General features: G+C 47.2%; 1 protein-coding gene across 3 annotated transcripts in view; it reads left to right on the plus strand.

The window, feature by feature from the left end:
* Positions 1-23,715, plus strand: part of HAPLN1 (hyaluronan and proteoglycan link protein 1) — a 180,385-nt gene that overhangs the window by 121,171 nt on the left and 35,499 nt on the right. For all 3 annotated transcript variants that reach the window (XM_075325133.1, XM_075325135.1, XM_075325132.1), the window contains one exon: positions 16,213-16,581. In XM_075325133.1, the coding sequence (XP_075181248.1) occupies positions 16,213-16,581 (369 nt within the window). The remainder of the gene's footprint in view (positions 1-16,212; positions 16,582-23,715) is intronic.

Here is a 23,715-nt window from a genome sequence, read left to right on the forward strand (position 1 = left end):
TGTAGCGCCCCACGGGGTCATAGGGGTTACTCGTCACCAGGCCAGTGGTTTTGTGGGGTTGCTGTGACTGGCCTGACCTGGCTCAGTGGCCCATTGGCTACATGTAAAGGACAAGCAAACGGGTGACCGGTGTAAAGAGGGATGGAAGGAGGGTGGAGGGTCCCTGGGAAGCGTGTCACCAGTTGCAGAGGCGACGGGGGTCCAGGCCCCCTCCGCCGTGGACCCTTTCTGCGACTTTTCCTCTTCCAGGAGCGGTGTTGGATGGGAATGGGGGATGTCTTGCAGTGCCACCTGTGGTGCACAGCCAGGAATCGACTGCCGCTGCGAGATGTTGCTCTCCTCCGGGGCCGATGTTAACGCAGCCCAGATAGTCCAGCTTACTACAGGTGGAGCGAGCCCCAGGGAGGATGAGGGCAATGGGGATGGCTGATGGCGCCGAAGCACGGGGCGGCGGCGCCGGCAATGACAAGGACGACACCGGGGCTGCGGTTCAAAGTTCTTTTTACTCACAGTTCTTAAAGGTCCCTGGAGGTGCCACTTTCCGCCGCCATTGATGGACTCCAGCCGGTCCCGGGTGAATCAGAGGCAATCACCAGTGTCTGTGGAAATGTGTGAGACTTTCCTCCTTGCGCTAACCCGTGGCTCCCTGTGGCCTGAAGCAACTTTGGGACTGCACTGTCTGTGTTAAGTGTCCCGTCCTGCATGCAGATGACATGGGTCGTCTCGGTGGGGCCTGACTGTAAACCGGACCGGATCCTATATGTCACTGTGCTCCAGGAAAGTGGGTGGTGGGCGATGGGACATGAAATCCCCAACCCCTGCAGATTTGTTAGAGTCTGTGAAGGTGTCCCCAACTGAGGGTTCTGCACCCCGACTGTGCTGGCACTGTGAAGCAGCTAAATTCCCCCCCAGCTGCCATGGCTCCTCTGTCTCACCATCTCCACTGGTCACCTCTGTCTCTCGCCCTCTTCTAGTCTGGCCGGTCATAGCTATAGAAGCTCTGTGAAGCACTCTCTATAGTAGCCATGGTACTAAAAGTCCCATGATGTTCTGATACTCTCTCCTCCCTCCCAGAGATGGTTTCTAAGCACACATCAGGAGCGATCCCCCTGAGGTGAGCTGAGTTTAGCACTTCCCCCAGGGGACCTGTTGATCCTTCGCTGTCTCAGACTGTTCTCAAGTTAAAACTTTGTGTTTCTCTTCCTCACTCAGTGCCCCCACCCTTGGGGTGACTCTTAGGCGGGCTTTGCACACTACGACATCGCAGCCCGATGCTGCGATGCCGAGTGCGATAGTGCCCGCCCCCGTCGCAGCAGCGATATGTGGTGATAGCTGGCGTAGCGAAAGTTATCGCTACGCCAGCTTCACACACACACTCACCTGCCGTGTGACGTCCCTGTGGCCGGCGACCCGCCTCCTTGTTAAGGGGGCGGGTCGTGCGGCGTCACTGCGACGTCACACGGCAGGCAGCCAATCAGAGCGGAGGGGCGGAGATGAGCAGGATGTAAACATCCTGCCCACCTCCTTCCTTCCGCATATCCTACGGAAGCCGCAGTGAGGCCAGTAGGAGACGTTCCTCGCTCCTGCGACTTCACACACAGCGATGTGTGATGCCGCAGGAGCGAGGAACAACATCGGACCGTCGCGTCAGCGTAATCATGGATTACGCCGACGCTGCACCGATGATACGATTACGACGCTTTTGCGCTCGTTAATCGTATCATCCAGCCTTTACACACTGCGATGTCGCATGCGATGCCGGAAGTGCGTCATTTTCAATTTGACCCCACCGACATCGCACCTGCGATGTCGCAGTGTGCAAAGTGCCCCTTAGTGTCTGTTGACCGGGTAACCTAGAATTTCCCAAACTGTCCAGCTTCCTGTGTAAGTGGTGACTCATAGCTAGATGCTTTGTGTAAGTGAAACAAACAACATCCGTGATTAATGCCTTCATCACCTGAGTCAAAGTATTGCACCCCAAATAAAATGCAATGCCCTGTGGTGACTGAGTCTCAGGGGCGCCACACCTACATAGTACATAATAGTGGCTGTAGGCTCTCCTTTTGATCATTAGTGGTGCTCTTGGATTACAGTATTTGCAATAGCCATAGTTTAAAGGAAACCTGTCACCACTTTTTTGGCCCCCACCACCGGGCTCTTATATATAGCATTCTAACATGCTGTATATAAGAGCCCAGGCTGGGGGTATTACATAAAAAACACTTTATAATACTTGCCTAACGGTCGCGCGGTGGGCCTAATGGGCGTTTCCATTTTCCGGCGCCAGCGCCGCCTCTTTTGGCCATGTTTGTTTTCCTTCTTCTCTAGCCACGGTGCATGATGGGTCCAACATGATACACACTCGCCGGCATTCAGGTCCTGAGTAGGCGCACTTCGATTTGCCCTGAACAGGACCCGTGAGTGTATATGACGTAGTCGCGTCATGCACCCAGGCTTCAGAAAGTGGACGAAGATGTCCGAAAGAGGTGGCTCCGGAACCGGACAACAGAGACGCCCATTACTCCCACCACGCGACCTTGGGTAAGTATTATAAAGTGTTTTTTATGTTATATCCCCGGCCTGGGCGCTTATATACAGCATGTTAGAATGCTGTATATAAGAGCCTGGTGGTGGTGGCCGTAGCTTATAGGCCAAAAAAAGAGGTGACAGGTTCCCTTTAACACAATTTTACATCGCAAGGTACATGACTTGTGATATTTTGCATGATTTTGAAGCTTCATTATCAGTATTTACTTTCTTTATAGTCTATATCCTACAGATTCATGTTAAGTTTTACAGAAATAAGTAAAGTACAAAAACGTTGGAGAATTTGAAGTTTCTTTCATTAGACTTTAATGCAGTAAACATGTTGGAGCACTGTTATCTCATCCAGATAATACAGTGGCAATATAGCAAGTTACAGCTGTCTATTAATCCAATTTCCAAAGCCGTTGAAAGGTCATTGAAACAATCTAATGAGACATTATATTTCCCTGATACTTTCAGAACAAATACCATGGTCTATTTCTTTAGATGGAATACAATGTTCCAATTGATTCATAGGGTAGTTATACTCTGTGCATATAAATGGGAGTTAAGCCACTTTTATTAAGGAAAGAAAGACTTGTTATGGTGACAAGTTTCACTATAATGTCAATGCTAATAACAGTCACTTACAATTTTTCTGTCCTAAAATGAAGAGACATGTTAGAACTCAGGGAAGAAAATGTAGCGATTCTATCAAAGTGCATGCACTTATAACAACATTATACTAGCACTACACTTTGACTTCATTTGGAATCTAGCCAACGACTTACAAATTTCCTTGTGCCACTTTGCCGGTTTATGTGCTGTCTTGCATTCTTATCACCGTCTGTGTTTTCACATTTGTCCTTAATGTCCCCAGTAAAGCATTGCAATATGAGGACTGCGTTCATTTTCTGTAACCTTCTCAAGGTCTCCTAATCATTCTTCAATCAACTCCACTAACCTGTTCCCACTTCTGCTCTATGCACTAAGCAATTGGCAACACATATGTTTAGATTTTAACAAACCGGGGAAGCAATATCAGACAAATGTAAATGTTTCAAAAGGAATCACTTTTCTCTTTGGTGTTGAAAGAGATCATAGTTTTAGATTCAAGTAGTAGTACTTACTTTTGCTAAATCCTACAGAATTTTTAAGGAATATCCAAGGACAAGAATAGCTTTTATTTAATGTTTCTTCCCAAAAATTGCAGCAAGGCTTGACTCATATTTATCCTGAGCTCTATGCTGAGCACTTGCACTGGGGTTTACGTGTGAATCTCTGAAATAGGTGATTTTGATAGAACCCCCGATGGGAAATTCCCTTTAATGAGGCAAAGGGAGTCACCTTGAACTTTTTCTGGTCTGTGTTCTGATGGTGTCTGTTTTTTTCAGTGGTGCATAAAAGCGTGGTCAACCACAGTTTTGTGCCCTTCTGAAAAGGACACCGCTAAACAGACAGAGTCCAGGCTAACTTTGCTGCCTCATTATAGTGGATGGATCCCTCGGTGATGTCATCTGTTATGTCACTAGGAGACTTAGATAGGAACCCGATGTAAGTGATCAGCATAGTGCATGGCATAAATGTGGTCCAAAATTTTATGAAAAAAATTCCCAATAAAATGTTCAACTCAATCCACAAAAAAAAAACCAAGTCCCCACTCAGGTCCGTCATGTGTCAATGGAAATATATGGGGCTTCTACGTTACTGGTAGAACAAGGGCTCTGGAAAAGCTCTATGCCTCCCCCCAAAAAGAAATCCATTAAACGTGTGGTCCCAAATCCAAATACCCCCCTCATATCTGAGCCCCACAGTATGACCAAACCCCATTTAGCGTTCACATGTTTGGCATTTCTGTAGTGAAAAGAGCACACTTAATTGTCCATGTCTCCAAAAGCATGAGCTAAGCACAATATATGGGCACTACAGCATACAGAGCATTATAATGTACAGGATACTACAATAGCAGATTTGTAATTTGACTTAGAAACATCCAATGCTGCTTGCTTCTAGAAAACACCCATGGATTCAAAATTGTCTCTACACCTGTAGATAAATTCCTCAAGGGGTGTAATTTCCTAAATGGGGTCATTTGAGGGGGTTCTGCTTTTTTTGGGGCATTTAGGAGCTTTTTATATGCAGTCCACAAACTATTGTATGAAAATCTATATGGTGCTCCTTCCCTTTCAAGTCCTGCAATAGTTTTCCACCACATATGGGTTATTGGCATACTTAGGAAAAATTGTATTGTGCATTTTCTCCTGTTGGCCTTGTGAAAATGCAAAATTTGGGGCTAAAACAACATTTTTGTGGTAAAATATGTTTTTTGAGGGGTCTAGTTTCTCTAGTTTTCTAGTCTAGTTCCTTGAGGGGTCTAATATCCAAAATGGAGTCACTTTTGGGGGTTACCACTCTTTAGGCACATCATTGGTTATCCAAATGTGACATGGCTTCTGCTATTGGCTTCAGCCAATTTTGCATTCCAAAAGGCAAATGGCGCTCCTTCCATTTTGAGCCTTGCTGTGCGCCCAAAAAGTAGTTTTCCACCATATATGAGGTATCAGCATACTCACAAGAAATCGAACAACAAATTGTATGGTGAATTATTAACTTGTTACCCTTGTGAAAATACAAAATCTCGGCTAAAATAACATTTTTGGGGGAAAAAGTAAATTTTATTTTTTTTCCTTCCAGATTGCTCTAGTGCCTCTAAAGCACCTAAAGGGTTTCTAAAATTTTTGGATGTGGTTTTGAGCACTTTGATGGGTGCAGTTTTTAGAATGGTGTCACTTTTGGTTATTCTCTATCACATAGGCCTCTGAAAATCAATTTAAATGTGATATGGTACCTAAAAATTATTGTTTTGTAAATTTTACTGGAAAATGGGAAATTGCTGATAAACGTTGAACCCTTCTAACTTCTTAATCAAGAAAAAAATACGTTTCAAAAATTGCACTGATCTAAAGTAGACATGTGGGAAATGTTATTTAGCAACTTTTTTGTGTGACCTGACTCTGCTTTAAGGGCATAAAAATTCAGAGTTTGAACATTGGAAAATATTCAACATTTTCACCAAGTTTCCTGTATTTCACAATTGAATGCAAAAAATGTCTTAAATTTCCTAACATGAAGTACAATATGCAGAGTGGAAAAAAAAATTCCTAGAAAGGAAGAGAGACAGGTGGCACTTTTCTGGGTGCAGTATTTTGTGATCACAAGGAGTGCTTGAATGGTAATGCACTCACCTTGGGGTAAAATGGATCGTGCATGTAATCCGGGTAACCTGACTATCCGGTGGCAGCTGGTTGGCCCACTGAATCAGAGTCCTTCTCTGGGCTCCGAGCAGAGAACAATAAGACAAAAGGAGGAGGGCAGTCTGCGCACAATCTGGTAGCTTAGATGTAAAGGTACAAAATTACCAGATCCACTTAAAGTGATTTTGTCTTTATTAAAAATTAAAAATTTTAAAAACATTGCTTGCTGTACATGGACCTAATGAAGTCAGATGTTGCCGAAATGCGTTGTGCAGCAAGTGATGTTTTTAAAATTTTTAATTTTTAAAAAAGACAAAATTAATATACTGTAAGTGGATCTGGTCATTTCGTACCTATACGTCTGAGCCACCGGATTCTCCTTCTGTCTTATTATGAAGTACAATATGTCATGAAAAACAAACTCAGAATCACCAGGATCCATTGATGCGTTTCAGAGTTATAACCTCTAAAAGTGACACTCTTCAGAATTGGAAAAATTGGCCTGATCAGGAAGGTGAAAACAGTCTCGGGGATGAAGGGGTTTAACATGCAGTTTTTAATTGTATATTTATGTATACACTAGATGGTGGCCCGATTCTAACGCATCCGGTATTGTAGAATTTATTGTGTAGTTAATGTATGATTTTTGACTAATAATGATAGGAAGACAGTATATTTTTGGTCAAAGATACATTTTATTGTTTAAGAATTGTGAATGTTTAACATGATGATGTAACTGTATGTAACTAAATATTGTTGGGAACTAACTGCATTAACAGTATACTGTGTGATTTAGCAATATAAATGAAAAATATTCTTGTACACGACATTGTGTGTGAAAACCTTGTCACTACCTTTTAGTAATTTGACTTGTATTGGTGTGTCCAAAACTTGCACTTTGATGTTGGCTCGTGTTTGAACTCGTGAAAATGCTACGTACAGTTGGCCATGTGCAAAAACGGACTCAGGGAGATCAATGCCAATACGGTGAAGAGTTTAACCTTGTGACTTGTTGATTGTCATGGCAAATGCTGGTTTGAGGGGAAACTGTCATCGACAAAGCCTAAATGGAAGATGTGTGTTGGAAGGACATAAATCATTGCGTGGAATAAAGACTTTGTCTCCTTGTACAGATCCAGTGATCACTCTAGCTTGAATTACGTGGGAATGCATTCCAGTAACAGTAAGGCGAGTTCCATTACAGAGACCCTTTTTTGTATTGAGATTGCGCAGCAACATGATGATTGCTCCAACTTTCAATTGAAGTCTGTGTGATGGCATTCCTGATGACGTTAGACTATTTAAAAATTCAACTGGATAGTGCTCTCGTTCGTCTTCATTGTCTGCATCCGCTGAATCATCACTTTTGTACAACGTATACTGTCCTCCCATCGTGGTATAGGCAGGATCCTTGTGTATGCAGCATCCTGGTCTGTGTCCCATCATGGTATAGTCTCCATCCTTGTATGGCCCTCATCCTGGTATGTGGGCTGATGCTTTGATGTGGCTCCATGCTGGTATGTGACCCCATTGTGGTGCAGACATCATCCTGACATGTGCCCCCATCCTGGTCTGTGTGCGCAATCTGATGTAGGCAGCCTCCCGGTATAGGCACCATCCATAATGTTTCCTAAGGTGTCCCTTGTACTTGTCCGCTGGCTGCTCACTCCTGTGTGGCGTCGGCTCTGCTTTTCCACTGTGGCTGGTGGTGAGTTGCAGTCTGTGGCGTTGGGAGGTTTGGGTTGGCCTGGTATGTGCGCTGATGCTGTGATGTGGCTCCATGCTGTTATGTGCCCCCATTGTGGTGTAGCCATCATCCTGACATGTGCCCCCATCCTGGTCTGTGTGCGCAATCTGGTGTAGACAGCCTCCCGGTATAGGCACCATCCATAATGTTTCCTAAGGTGTCCCTTGTACTTGTCCGCTGGCTGCTCACTCCTGTGTGGCGTCGGCTCTGCTTTTCCACTGTGGCTGGTGGTGAGTTGCAGTCTGTGGCGTTGGGAGGTTTGGGTTGGCCTGGTATGTGCGCTGATGCTGTGATGTGGCTCCATGCTGTTATGTGCCCCCATTGAGGTGTAGCCACCATCCTGACATGTGCCCCCATCATGGTATAGGTAGGATCCTTGTGTATACAGCATCCTGGTCTGTGTCCCATCCAGGTATAGTCTCCATCCTTGTATGGCCCCCATCCTGGTATGTGGGTTGATGCTAGTATGTGGCCCCATCCTGGTAAGTGGCCCCTTCATGGTATAGGCAGGATCCTTGTGTATGCAGCATCCTGGTCTGTGTCCCAATCTGGTATTGTCTCCATCCTTATATGGCCTCCATCCTGGTATATGGGTGTCTGTGTAGGGCGGTGTTTGTGTTGCACGATGTGTGTGTATTGCGTTCTGTGTTGCGGTGAGTATGTGGGGCGATGTGTGTGTGTTGTGGGGGGTGTATTTTGTGCGGTGTGTGTGTATTTGTATGTGTGCCTGTGTGTGTGTGTATGCGCCTGTGTGTGGAGTGGGCATGTTTGATATGAGCGGGGTTGTGTGTGTGTGTGCGGCAGTGTGTGTGCGTGGTGGTTTGTATGTGTCAGTGTGTGTGTGTTTGTGTTGGACTGTGTGGGAGTCGTGTTGTGTGTGTGTGTGGCTTCATTTCCCACTGGCCATGAATAGTAATGATTGGCTCATGAGCATTCTCGGATGCAGCTCTCCCACTAACCACTGATGAATGTAAGTTAAAGTAAATTACCACATACAGCCGAAAAAATTCTTTATTTGGAATAAAAGACAAAAAAACACCCTCTTTCACCACGTTTTTAAAATCCCCAAATACCCCTGCAGATCCAATGTAATCCACAGGGGTCCCACGACTCTTTCAGCTCTGCTACATGAAGCTGACAGGAGCGGCAGTAGAGCACCACTGCTGTCTGTGAGCTCCACGCAGAAACTAAAGTGAGTCGCGCTGTCAGCAGGGACGTCACTGAGGTAATGCCGGTGTGTGTGGTGATGGGTGGGTAGTGCCGGTGTGTGCGGTGATGATCAGTGCTTAAGTGCCGGTGTGTGCGGTGATAATGGGTGTGGTAGTGCCTGCGTGTGTGCGGTGATGATGGGTGTAGTACTTCCGGGGTGTGTGCGGTGAAGATGGGGGCTGTAGTGCCGGGGTGTGCACAGTAAAGATGGGAGCAGTAGTGCCAGGGTGTGTGCAGTGATGATGAGGGTGGTAATGCTGGTGTGTGCAGTGATGATGGGAGTAGTAGTGCCGGGGTGTGTGCGGTGATGATAGGGGCTGTAGTGCTGGGGTGTGTGCGGTGATGATCAGTGCGGTAGTGCCGGTGTGTGCGGTGATGATGGGGGTGGTAGTGCAGAGGTGTATACGGTGATGATGGGTGCAGTAGTGCTGGGGTGTGTGTTACATCTCATGGCTCTCCTCTTGCAAGGAATGAGGTGGTCCCCCATTCCTTGTCTGCCGCGAGCCCTCCTGCTCAGCAGCGCCAAAGGCCTGGGAGACTGCAGGAGTTTCCTCCTCCTAGATGCAGCAGAAGGGTGACACCTAGTGGTTTACTCCTTGTAAGGAATGGAGTGGTCTCCCATCCCTTGCCTCCCACGTGTCCTCCTGCTCGGCATCGCAGAGGGTCAGAGTGGTTGCACAGTGTGCAAAGGATAGATGCTCAGGGAAGCAGCAAGACTTCTTGCTCTGCACATTGTGAAACCGAAGATCCCGCCTTTATGACCCAGAGGCAGGAGGTTGAGCATGTGCCCCACGTGACGTCTTCTGATTCGCTCACTGGTATCACACGGCCAGATAACGAGGCTGGTGATGTGCTGAATCGTGACTGGCCGGGCCAGGACGTCACAGATCATGATTGGGTCACATCCGTCTCGCGCCCGCCCTTGGCTGGAGCTACATCTCCTTAAAAACCCCTCCTGCCATCATGGCGGCGCGCGACCGTCCTTTTATGTTTGGATGTCTGGCAGCGTGCTGCCACGCCACTGTACAGACGTCATTGTATTTTGCAGGTCTCGCACCTGCCTTGCTGCTCCGGCAGTATTCCGTTTAACAGGCTGTGTTCCTGTCCCAGGTGAGCTCCTTGAATCTCTGTCGGACTCACCTGGTTTCTGAAGCACACGTGCGTGGGCACCTCTGTGCTACCCTCGTGCCATATTCCTGTGACTCCCGCTGGCACACGTGCGTAGGCACCTCTGTGCGCCCCCGTGCAACAGGTACACCGAGTTGTGAGCCCCGTGCCATACAACCCTCACGGGTTAGGGCGGGCGGACAGGTGTACGCAGATCGTCTGTGACATTCCAGACGATCGCTAGCAGCAACCCGCTCACTCTTCTCCCACCATAGCAGCGGTCCCTTACACTGCACAGTGGACCTTGACCGGCGGAAGCTGTCCATATACCATCTTGGCACGCTTCCCTGGGTCCCCCTTGTAACAGGTGTGTACAGTGATAATGGGTGCGGTAGTTTTGGGGTGTGTGCGGTGATGATGGGTGTGGTAGTGCCTGCGTGCGTGCGGTGATGATGGGTGCAGTACTGCCGGGGTGTGTGCGGTGATGATGGGTGCAGTAGTGCCGGGGTGTGTACGGTGAAGTTGGGGTCTGTAGTGCTGGGGTGTGCGCGGTGATGATGGGAGCGGTAGTGCCGGGGTGTGTGTGGTAATGATACGGGCTGTAGTGCCGGGGTGTGTGCAGTGATGATAGGAGCGGTAGTGCCTGGGTGTGTATGGTGATAATGGGGGTGGTAATGTTGGTGTGTGCAGTGATGATGGGAGCAGTAGTGCTGGGGTGTGTGCGGTGATGATAGGCGCTGTATTGCCGGGGTGTGTGTGGTGATGATGGGAAAGTTAGTGGCGGGGTGTGTGCGATGATGATGGGGGTGGTAATGCTGGTGTGTGTGTCGCGGGCGGAGGAGGTGACGCTGCGCTCTCCCACTGCTCGGGTCCGGCTGCTGCTGCTGTTGCTGCTGCTCGGTGGTGGCTCAAGCGGTGGGCCAGATCCCGGGGACTCGAGCGTCGTTCCTCACCCGTGAGTGAAATGGGGAATGGTTTTGGGGATTTATTGTCCGTGACGCCACCCACGGTTGTGGTGAGATTGGTGACACCACCGCTGCTCTGGACGGGGATCCCGGGAGCGATGACAGGGAGCAGCTTGGATGTTGGTTCTCCCCTCCGTGGGTAGGGGGGTTGGTTGTCCCAGGGCCCGGTGAGGGAGGTAGGGATGTATGGCAGGCGGGTTAGGGGCCTGTCGAGGTGCAGGGTCGCGGGGGCAGTGCTGTGCCGCATGGCACGGTGGTACTCACTCAGCCAATGATGAACACAAAGTCTCCGGTAAAACAAACGGCTGGATGGACGGGTCCCACAGACGGCTGCGGTGTTTCTCCTCCCGGCAGGTTGATGGTGACTGCCTTTCCCTGCACCTGTGTAGTGTGTACGGTTCCAATGGGTTCCCACCGGTAACCCGCTCCCCAGCTTGGATGGAGGCTGAGGGAGCCTCTTTTTCCAGCAGGCTCTGGCCCTGGGAACTTTATCCTTGGTGGTAACTGTGTTTCCTTTCACGGTTTGAGCTGTTGCCTTCTATCGGGACTTGACTGCTGGGAAACCTAGGAGGTTCCCTTCGCTAACGGATTTGACAAATTCAACGGCGACTCCTAGCCTTGTCGGGGTCCGCAAGCCCTGCCGGATGGTGCTGGCTTCTCTTTGTTCACCGGTCCGGTACCGCCGGGCCACCGCCCCGGTACCGTCGGGCCACCGCCCGTCCACGGTCCTTACGGCTCACTCCAATCGGCCTCTCCTGCAGACGGTCACCACCGTCTGCCAACCTTGCTGTACCGTCCGGGCCACACACCCGGACCGCTTTCTGTCTGCTCCTCTACCACTTCACTTCCTTCCACTTCAAACTCTAAGACTCAACTCCCCTATTTTGCTGCCTCCAGGACTGTGAACTCCTCGGTGGGCGGGACCAACCGCCTGGCCCACCCCCTGGTGTGGACATCAGCCCCTGAAGGAAGGCAACAAGGATTTTGTGTTTGGCTTTGGTGTGCCTCACCGGGGTGTGGGGTGTGTTGGTGTTGTTCTGTGACAACCTGGCTTATCCAGGGCGCCACATGTGCGGTGATGATAGGTCAGGGCTGACTGTGCTTCGTCGCGTCGGGTGTAAGGAGCTTCCATGGCGGTGTCCCTTGTATCTGTCCGCCGTCTGCGTCATGTCGTTGTCAGGGTTTTGGCGAGTGGGCGTGTCCTAATTGAGTGGTCGTCGCTGTGGGTAGAGTAAGGTGTGGGTTTGTGGGGGATGTGATGTAGGGCCACTGCTGATTGGGTGAGGGTGGAGTGAGGGGTGGGTGGTGTTGGGGGGGGGTTGTTCGGCCTGTTGGAGCTGTGTTGGCGAGGTTTATGCGGTTTCAGCGTATGACGTCATTTCTTGGACAGACAGAGAGACAGAATAGGGCAATTATATATATATAGATATGTGTATCCATAAAACTGCAAAGAAGAAAGGGAGACAAATATCATTTATGTTTGGCTCGTTGGCTTTCTTTCCATGAAGGTCTATTATAAGAGATGTAGCTTCTGTATGTAGCTGGTGCTATGGTAACATGGGCCTCTTACTATTTGCTGCACAGACCGACATTTACAATCCCTTTACAGTGTTTTCTCTAAGAATACTAAAAAAAAGAGGTCACTCTAATGAGATTTTCATCCTGGAGGGTTACATACACAATTTGATTTTCCCTTAACAAGTGTATATTTTTTATATTTGACTATACAGATTGGTGAACCCAATAATAAGCTGAGACGGCTCTGAATCCACTTTATGATTTTTAAGTTCACTGTAAAAGTATAATGTTTAAATGCAGGTTATTGGGAGAAAACAGAAAATGACTTTAAATAAAAGTCTTCACAATACAATTTCAATGTCGGCGTTTCTTGTAAAAGGTGAAAGAACATGAGTACAACTGTTCAAAGTACATAGTCACTTATAAGATTTTTTAAAACTTTTGAATGCAAAAGATAAGTAGAAAGGTGAGCTGTACTTACTGCTGTCGTACCAGTGTCAGTGCACTTACAGTAATACGTAACACACTTGTTTTTGTATATACCAGTGACGCAGTGCAGGAGTTTATATACTACATATGCAGCAGGTTCAGCTACATAGGGGTCCGGCCATATAGAGTGAGTTGTTGGGTTAGGGAGGAGAGGTTCAGATTTAGTTTGTGTTAGTGTCCTGGATACATTGCACAGTGGGGCTTAGCACGACAACACAGATGGGCTTAATGGTTGAAGGATATGTCAGCTGGAGATGCCCATTCCACGCCTGAATTCCAATTTTGTTGGTGCCAAACCCATTAGTTTTAGTGTTTACAGTATACATCCAATAGATAAGTACAATATGCACATGTGAGCAATGTGTGTACATCATTTATCTAATGTAGGGCTTCATACAAGAGACCTGAAGCCTGTGGAGTCACCAGACAGACCAAGGAGAAGACTGGGCATAACTATTAGTGGCACATTTATGCCAAAATGGGAAAAAAACTACTGAATTTACATTTGCTAGGTTTTGTAAATTCATTAAAACATTAAACTTAAAGGGAATCTGCCAACAGATTTTTGCTACCCCATCTAAGAACTGCTTGATAAAGGGATGGAGACCTTTATTCCAGCAATATATTACTTATTGGGCTGCTTTCTCCAGTTTGGATAAAATCACCATTTTATCTGCTGCAGATCTAGGAGTTATCTAAATGCTGAGCCCTTTATAACCCCGCCCACACCTCTGATTGGCAGCTTTCTGTTTACACTTTGCATAGGCAGAAACCTGCCAATCATTTTTTTGTGTAGTGTGTGGTTATACAGAGCCTAGAAACATAGCAGATTTTATGACAGTAAGTGTACTAGTCCTCTACTGATAATCTTCCGTTGATAAAACTGTGATTTTTTTTTTTTTTTTTAATTACAGCAAGCAGCCCAGTAAGTGCTATATCACTGGAGTCAGGGTTTATACCCCTGCAGTATGCCACTCTCAGATTAGGTGGTAAAATCTTGATGACAAATTCCCTTTAAATGAAAAATGAGTCAATTATTTTGCTAGACTAGAGATTTCTGAAAGCTATAAAAAGCACTGTGCGGCTTATATTGTATATTGCCTCCCGCTGAATACTGATTCTCCAGGTGAGCCGAGCCTCAATAACAACTCTAAGGGCACCTTACTGGTAATGCCAGGCTCCCAGTTTGAGAAGCACAGGCCTATTATATCGGCATACAAGATGGGTCCACCATGGTATGTGCAACTGAGTGGATTGCTGGTCTTGTGTCTACAGTGCTTGTATGTGCCCACTCTGCAAATTCTACTGAGATCTCCACATGAATCCATTTCTAAATAAGAGTTGTAAGAAGTAAAGCGGGCTTTACACGCTGCGATCTCGCTAATGTGATCGCTAGCGTGCGTGCCCGCCCCCATCGTTTGTGCGACACGGGCAAATCGCTGCCCGTCATGCACAAAATCGCACACCCCCGTCACACATACTTACCTGCATAGCGACGTCGCTGTGACCGGCGTACCGCCTCCTTCCTAAGGGGGAGGTTCATTCGGCATCACAGCGACGTCACTAAGCGGCCAACAATCAAAGCGGAGGGGCGGAGATGAGCGGGACGAACATCCCGCCCACCTCCTTCCTTCCTCATTGCTGGCGTCCCGCAGGTAAGGAGAGGTTCCTCGTTCCTGCTGTGTCACACGTAGCGATGTGTGCTGCTGCAGAAACGACGAACTACATCACCCAAGTATCAGCAACGATAATTAGGAATGAGTGATTTTGAACGTTTTTGTGACGATTTAAAATCGTTCATTCATAGGAGTCACACACAACGACATCGCAACAGAGGCCGGATGTGTGTCACAAATTCCGTAACCCCAACAAGATCGCTGTAGCAAAATCATAGCGTGTAAAGCCACCTTTACTCATTTTTGAAAGATCATAGTGGTCACATAAAAGGCATGGAACAAATCCATTTATCTTGCATTCATTTTAACATGCAGAAAGCGTTGCAAGGTTACCATGTTATGTTTGACACATTGGTCTCTCACTTTTTTTTTTATAATATTTCAAAGGGTGCTAGTTAGCATGCATAAAAAGTGGAAATCTGTGCAAAATTGTGCAACATTTGACTTGAAAAATTTGATACATTGGTCTCAGGCACTTATGTACTGGAATGCTGAAAAAATCTCACTTGTGTAATTTGCACCATTTTATCACTAATGTTCAACATATTGTGTTAATATAACACTGTTAATATATCAGGAAAATCATTGGTGGAATTCAATCCACATCTCAACTACTGGATTGCTACACATAAAAACATATTGCAAAGTTAGAATATAACATTTAATAGAAAAAAAGATCAAGTAAACAGCAGAAAATGTTGTTAATAAAAGCAATTCACGTCTCTTTTCTCCTTCTCCACATATGATGTGTTAATGTTCTAGTGGTCCTCCGATTTTTGCTTGCTTAATTTAAAAAAATCGGCGTGCGTTTCCCTCCAATTTTGATACCCAGCCTAGATAAAATCCGAGAGCTGGGGGCTGGTATTCTCAGGCTGGGGAGACCCTTGCTTATTTAGCCCCCAGCCTAAAAAGAGCAGCCTGTAGCCTTTCAAAATTGTCGCATCCATTAGCTTCGTCAGTCCCAGCACTTTACCCTCCCTATTCCCGATTGCCCTGGTGCGGTGGCAATTGAGGTAATAATGGGTTAATGGCAACCAACAGCTGCCACTAAGCCCTAAATTTTTGCTTACAAGCATTCAGCATGTGACCGCTGCAGCCAGCCAGTAGTCTGCAGTCATGGGTATTCATATTACTGTTATCATCAATCAGCCATGGGAGACATGATGCCAGTAGTATCAAAAGGTTGTGTAGGTCTGGAAGGACTCCCTTCACTAGAGTCACTTTGTTGCAGTTTGTGCATTCACTTGCAAGATAATGACAACAAATAAAAACATATATACACTGTAATATGTATTGTTTACAAAATATATTTGGACAAAAAAGGATTTATTCATCTATTACAATATTCATTAAAGGAATATTCACATGATACAATATGATATCACATTTTTGGGGATGGCGGTTTAACTGGTACCCAACCGATCGTGAGAACACGGTACTGTTGCCACTTTTGCATCTTGGGTGCAGTTCTGCATCAGCGATACTGCCCTTTTGCTCTCTGGACCATCAAGACTCCAAGCTTTCACAACCCCGTTGGTCAACAATGAATGTCATATTCTAGAAATACATATTACATAAAATGGAATACTCCTGTGATGTAACCTCATGAGATTTCAACAAAAAGGTCGTACTCGGAATAACTGAATCACATGCCCATAACATTATTGATTATTGTATTTCGGGGATATTTTTTTAACTAAACGTCTTTCACTTTCTTTCAGAGAATGGACCCAGTCTTTATGTGGAGGTTGAACAAACTAAAGTCATTTCCCATCGAGGCGGTAATGCAACATTACCATGCAAGTTTTTACATGACTCAGTGACTCCTGGATCACCTTCTCACAAAATCCGTATCAAGTGGACCAAACTGACTTCAGATTACCTCAAGGAGGTGGATGTCTTTGTTTCAATGGGACATCACAAGAGGGTATATGGCAGCTATCAGGGAAGGGTTTACCTACAAGGAGCAAGTGACAATGATGCTTCACTTGTGATCACTGACATAACACTGGAAGACTATGGCAGATATAAATGTGAAGTCATTGAAGGACTGGAGGACGATACCGCTGTTGTGTCATTGGACTTACAAGGTATATTTTAATTACTTTTATCAGAATATCTGATAGACCAGTGATGTAAAGATATAACTAAATTTACAATTAAATGGGTTATTCCCTGAAAACATCCCCTATTGGGGATAGGTGGTAACTTGTTGATTGGTGAGGACCTGATGGCTACGACACACACTGATCAGCAGAGTGGGGAACGGAGCATGTTTGATTGCCGCACCATCAGGCTGGCGGTAGTCCCATAGACAATTAATGGAGGGGCAGTTGGGAATCCAACCTCCTGCTCTGTTTTCCAATGGGAAAAAAATGAGAGATAAAAATTCCCAGATCCACCAATTGGTGCAAGACACATTGGAGGGGCATCCAGTAGTCAGCAAGTTATCATTAGTTTTCACTGGACAATCCCTTTAAACTGACAGTGGAAACAATTACTGTACTTGCTTCTGCTCTTTTCAACATTTTGATGTAATTTTTTAAATTATGTATTACCGTACCTATATTGATGATATGGACATATGGAATGAAAAAATGAGTATATTATGACCTCTACAGGTTGGGGGTGGTGAATTCTTTTTCAGAGTTGGCTCTAAGACAAAATTCTATAGGAGGGAAAAAAATGTGATGATCAAAACACAGCGAGCCAAGCCAAGAAGGCTGTCTCTATTACACAAATAAGTTATGATGAACAATAGGGTTTACTGAGTTGGAAAGCTCCTAGTATAAGGGTACACTCACACGAGCGTATGAATCAGATGAGTGCAATGCGAGAAAATCTCGTATTGCACACAAACCAATGTTATTCAATGAGGGAGATCAGATGGTCATCTTTTTTCTCATCCAAATTTTGGATGAGAGAAAAGTCGCAACGTGCTGCGATTGACAGTGAAAGCCATATCACTCGCACCCATAGAAGTCTGTGGGTGCGAACAAAACATCAAACTGCACTTGATGATATCCGAGTTGAGTGCGATAATTGCATCAGCTGACAATGGAGGAGATGGGGATATTAATCCCTCTCTCTCCTCCACAGTTCTCACCCTCTCTTCCGCAGCTATGATCTGATCGCAGAATTGGATCACAGTTGTATGACACTCAGCTCATGCTTGCAGCACAGCGGGAGCAGATGGTTATTAGCATATCATGTCTGATGCACTCGCATCGGATGCCATACCATCGAGTGAATCCATCCTAATACTAATTTACAGCATTTCACTATCTGTTAGGTAGGCCGAGATCATCGCCTCCAGAATGTTGGTACATACTGTATATAGTCCACCCATTCACCCTTCCTACCGCCAGTTTTGGCAGGGCAAGAGTAGTATTTCACTTTTTGATTCAGGCAACCAAAAAGTTAGAAGGACTCCTTATATGCCCTGAGAATAAGCCTGTGTTGTTCAGTGAGAATACTGTGCCTTCTTCCTGATGTCAAGGGCTTTCATTAATTAGTATAATTGTTTATCCACAGTGTAATATCCAAGTCTTCGCACATTGAACAAAATGGCCAGATAGTCTTCCTATATGACAAAGTTTTATTTGTATTTCTCAAGACACCATAATAAATAGAATTATGTATTTAGCTCATCTGGTTTTACACGTGAAGACTTTGTCACGTTGACCTCTTTGTTCCCTGCTGTTAATTATCACCTTCCGTTACAGTATGTACATAGCCTCCGTGGCTTCTAATCATGGCAGAAAAGGTGTGAAAATCTGGCAATATTACTCACAGAAGACCAGAAAATGTTTTGTTTCCTTTTCACTTGAATTTTCAGTTAAAAGTTATATTTTCAGATTTTATTTCCTCTATAGCCTTAATTATATTAGTACAAAGCAACACACATTAGACAGAATTAACATCCCAACATAAGGCAAAGCTCATTTAACCCCTTCACCCCCGGGCGATTTTCATTTATCTGCTTTTGCTTTTTCCTCCCTTCTTCCAAGAGCCATAACTATTTTATTGTTGCGTCCCCTTAGGGCTGGTTCACACTAAGCGACAGCGACAACGAGGTCGCTGTTACGTCACCATTTTCTGTGACGTAACAGCGACCTTGTAAGTCGCTGTTATGATCGCTGCTTAGCTGTCAAACACAGCAGCCGAAGCAGCGATCATAACCGCGAGAGCAGGGAGCCGCGCACACTGCTTAGCGCTGGCTCCTTGCTCTCCTAGCTACAGTACACATCGGGTTAATTAACCCGATGTGTACTGCAGCTACATGTGCAGAGAGCAGGGAGCCGCGCACACTGCTTAGCAGCGATTTCGGTAGCGATCTCGCTATGTGTGAAGCACCCCTTAGTCGTATGGAGGCTTGTTTTTTTGCGGAATAAATTGTACTTTTGAATGACATCACTCGTTTTATCATGTAATGCACTGAAAGTGGGGAAACAATTCCAAATGTATTGAAATTGCAAAAAAAGTGCAATTCCACAATAGTTTTTTGGGCTTTTTATTTACCATGTTCACTATATGGTAACTCTGACCTGACAGTATGATTCTCCATGTCAATACAATTACACAGATACCGAACATGTGGAGATTTTTTTTTAATTTAAGAGGTGAACTTTTTTTGAAATTTTGCCTTTTTTACTATTTTCCGTGACCTGTAATGTTTTCATTTTTCTGAATATGAGGCTATGTGATGGCTTATTTTTTGTGGCCTGAGCTGACATATTTACTGATACCATTTGTTGGGTAGATACAATGTTTTGATCACCTCTATTTGCATTTTATTGAAATGTTTTAGCAACCACAAAACGCAATTCTGGCGTTTTTTATTTATTTTCCCTTTACGTCATTTACCAACCGGGTTTATTTATTTTCTATTTTGATAGATCACACTTTAATAAATACAGCATTACCAAATCTGGGTATTTTTATTTTTGTATTGTTCTATTTTTAAGGGGGGTGGCTGATTTGAACATTTGTGGGATTTTTTATATTTTTTAAAATTTGTCTTAATTTTACTGTATTTACTATGTTACTGAAGCTGCGATATATATATATTTTATCTATCTATCTGTCTATATATATATATATATATATATATATATATATATTGTGAGGTAGCACGGTCGGCTGCGCAGCAGAAGACACGGGATCCAGGCATTAAGGTTCACAGCACACGGTTTTAATGTCCAAACAAAAGTCCATAACACAATACATGTGCCTCTCCAGCAGAAAACTCAGGGAGTTCTGTTCACTCCCTCACCCCCGGCACACCTGCCCTTGTTCCTGATTCTATTTAACCCTTCCTTCAGCCTGTAGGGAAACAGCATTAACCCTATAGTGGATTTACTTTCTATCATGGAGTGAGCACAACCGGGGCGAGACATACCGGCCGTCATAGATAACCCCGGTCACAGTCTCACATACCCCCCCCCTAAGTTCAAGCGTGCGGGGTTGAACTCCAGCCATCAAACACGGGCCGCGGGACAAGGCATCGGCGTTGCCCTGCAACCTACCGGCCCGGTGTTCAACCGTAAACCGGAAGTTCTGCAGAGAAAGGAACCACCGGGTAACCCGGGCATTCCGTTCCTTGGCGGACCTCATCCAGACCAGTGGAGAGTGATCCGTCACTAAGCGAAACTGCCGTCCCAGCAGGTAATAGCGTAGGGACTCCAAGGCCCACTTGATCGCCAGGCACTCCTTCTCCACTACGCTATAATTCCGCTCGGGAGGGGTGAGCTTCCTACTCAAGAAGGTGACGGGGTGTTCCTCCCCCTGAACCACCTGAGACAGCACTGCCCCCAGGCCGACCTCCGAGGCGTCAGTCTGTACAATGAACTCCTTCCGGAAATCAGGGTTGACCAGAACGGGCTGTCCGCACAAGACCTCCTTCAGGGCCCGGAAGGAGTCCTCGGCCTGCGGAGTCCAGCGCACCATGACGGACTTCTTGCCTTTGAGAAGGTCCGTCAAGGGGGCTGATAGTCCCGCAAAATCCTTTACAAACCTCCTGTAGTACCCCACGATACCCAGGAAGGCCCTTACCTGCTTCGTGGTCAGGGGTCTAGGCCACTTCTGGATCGCCTCAACCTTGTTAATTTGGGGCTTAATCACTCCTTGGCCTATCACGTAGCCCAAGTAGCGGGCTTCCGTGAGTCCCAATGCACATTTCTTGGGATTGGCTGTCAATCCGGCTGTTCGAAGCGCGTCCACCACCGCTTGTACCTGTTCCAAGTGGGTCTGCCAATCGGAGCTGTAAATAATGATGTCATCCAGGTACGCTGATGCATACGCCTGGTGGGGTTCCAGCACCAAGTCCATCAACCTCTGGAACGTGGCCGGAGCGCCATGTAACCCAAAAGGCAAGACAACATAGTGGAAGAGACCCTCCGGCGTAACAAAAGCGGTTTTCTCCTTGGCGGACTCCGTTAGTGTCACCTGCCAGTACCCTTTGGTCAGGTCGAGCGTGGTAAAATATCGCGCCTGTCCCAGCCTATCAATCAGCTCATCCACCCGGGGCATGGGGTAGAGATCGAACTTGGATATTTCGTTCAATCTCCTAAAGTCATTGCAGACCCTTAAGGAGCCATCGGGTTTTGGTATTAGGACAATCGGACTAGCCCATTCACTCCGGGATTTTTCGATGACCCCCAGGCGTAACATTGTCTTTACTTCCTCCGATATGGCTTGTCGTCGAGCCTCCGGTACCCGGTATGACTTCAGGCGTACCTTCAGGTGGGGCTCGGTGACAATATCATGTCGTATCAGACTGGTCCTACCGGGCAGCTCGGAGAAGACATCGGGGTTCTGCTGAACCAACCGTCTGGCCTCTCGCCTCTGTTGCTTGGTGAGGGCTTCTCCAATCCTTACTTCCGGTTCGTCCTCTCCGGAGGTCGCTGGAGCCGGATGTGAACGACCCGAAGAGGAGGGAGGTGGGGAAACAACAGCCATCAGGCTTTCCCGTTCCTGCCAAGGTTTTAATAGGTTGACATGGTATATTTGTTCAGGTTTCCGCCTACCGGGCTGCAATACTTTATAGTTAACCACCCCTACTCTTTCCTTTATCTCGTAGGGGCCTTGCCACTGAGCCAGGAATTTGCTCTCCGCCGTGGGGATCAATACCAACACCCGATCCCCGGGTTTAAAGGTCCGCACGGTGGCTTGTCTATTGTAGCGGCCGCTTTGCGCGGCCTGAGCCTCCTGTAAATGCTCCTTCACAATTGGCATGACCGCGCTTATGCGGTTCTGCATACCTAAAATGTGTTCGATCACACTTTTATGGGGGGTGGGCTCTTGTTCCCATGTTTCCTTTGCCAGGTCCAACAATCCCCGGGGATGTCGCCCGTATAACAATTCAAAAGGCGAAAACCCCGTGGATGCCTGTGGCACCTCTCGTATGGCAAACATCAAATAGGGAAGCATCATATCCCAGTCTTTCCCGTCTTTTGAGATCACCCTTCTTAGCATGGTTTTCAGGGTTTTATTGAAACGCTCGACTAAACCGTCCGTTTGAGGATGATACACAGACGTACGCAACTGCTTGATCTGGAGTAGCCGGCATAGCTCTTTGGTCACTTTAGACATGAATGGGGTCCCCTGATCCGTAAGGATCTCCTTGGGCAACCCCACCCGGCAGAACACAGCAAACAACTCCCGAGCTATAAGCTTTGCTGCAGTATGTCTGAGAGGTATCGCCTCGGGATACCGGGTGGCATAGTCAACGATCACTAGGATGTGTTGGTGCCCTCGAGCGGACTTTACGAGGGGCCCCACCAGATCCATCCCTATCCGTTCAAAAGGGACTTCTATAATGGGTAACGGTACCAACGGACTGCGAAAATGGGTCAGGGGTGCGGTAATCTGACACTCCGGGCAGGTTTCGCCGAACCGTTTTACCTCCCCAAAGACCCCGGGCCAATAGAACCTTTGCAATATTCGCTCCTGCGTTTTCTTGACCCCTAGGTGGCCACTCATCAGGTGTTTATGAGCCAAGTCGAGGACCCGCCGGCGATGCGGCTGGGGCACCACCAACTGTTCTACCCCCACGCCCCGTATTTCATCTACCCGGTAGAGTAAATCCTGCTTAAGAGCAAAATGGGGGTACCTTACCTGGGCACCGGGCAGCTGTGCCACCCCGTCAACTACTGTCACCCGACTCCGGGCATGTATCAACGTAGGGTCCTGGAGTTGGGCTGTCCCAAACGTATCCGGGGACGCCTCCAACTCCGGGATGGGCTCGACCGTCTCAGCCTCTCCTGCCAATACCTCTAGGGGCGACCTACCGGGTTCACACTCTGTCCCTATCATGGTGACCCCTACGGCAGGTGTCCTGGATTCAGGATTGTAGGGCTCAGGTCCCGGACCAACCAATATCTGAGGGGACTTAGGGGGTCCCCTCCATAAAGTCCAAAAATAGGGCAGATCCCTTCCTAGGATCACGTCATAAGGAAGAGTGTTAAGAAGTCCCACCTCATGTTGCACCTGACCGCAAGGTGCTGTGATGGTGACAATCCCCGTGGGATAGTCGCGGCGGTCCCCATGTATGCAAACCACCCCCACGGTGCGTCCTGTGGCCTTTACTTTAGCCCTCAAGGTGGATCGCACAAGGGTCACTAAGCTTCCGGAATCCAACAATCCTGTAACCGGACATCCATTCACCTGTATTTGGCACAAGTGGGGCTCCGTCTCTGGGGAGACCAGGTCAGCGGTACACACCACCTGAGCATACATTGAACCCCGCCGGGTAACCCCACAATCCATGGGCTCCGTGGTGAGTGGACACTGGGCTTCCATATGTCCCACCCGCTGGCACCGCCAACATCTAATGGGGACGGAAACCCCCTTGACGGGTTGTCGTTTTGGGTACAGAACCTTCCGGACCTCAGGAATGGCGGCCGCGGCCTCAGACGGGACGGTAGGGGACTCCTGCACCGTTGTCAGCAGTGGCTCCTTGGCCCTAGGTTTGGAGGGGCCGGAACGACGGGCGGTACGCAAAGTCTCAGTGTCCCGTATCAAGTCCTGCGTAGCCACATGCCGCTCTACCAGGGACACTAATTGGTCCAGGGTACTCGTGTCACCCTGTCCGACCCACCGTTGAACGGTGACGGGTAAAGTGCGCACAAAACGATCCACTACTACCCTTTCCACCATTTGCGCCGGGCTCAGAGTGTCAGGCTGCAACCACTTTTTTACAAGATGCAACAAGTCATAGGCCT

This window comes from Anomaloglossus baeobatrachus, chromosome 1 (genome assembly GCF_048569485.1).
Source record: "Anomaloglossus baeobatrachus isolate aAnoBae1 chromosome 1, aAnoBae1.hap1, whole genome shotgun sequence".
Lineage (NCBI taxonomy): Eukaryota > Metazoa > Chordata > Amphibia > Anura > Aromobatidae > Anomaloglossus > Anomaloglossus baeobatrachus.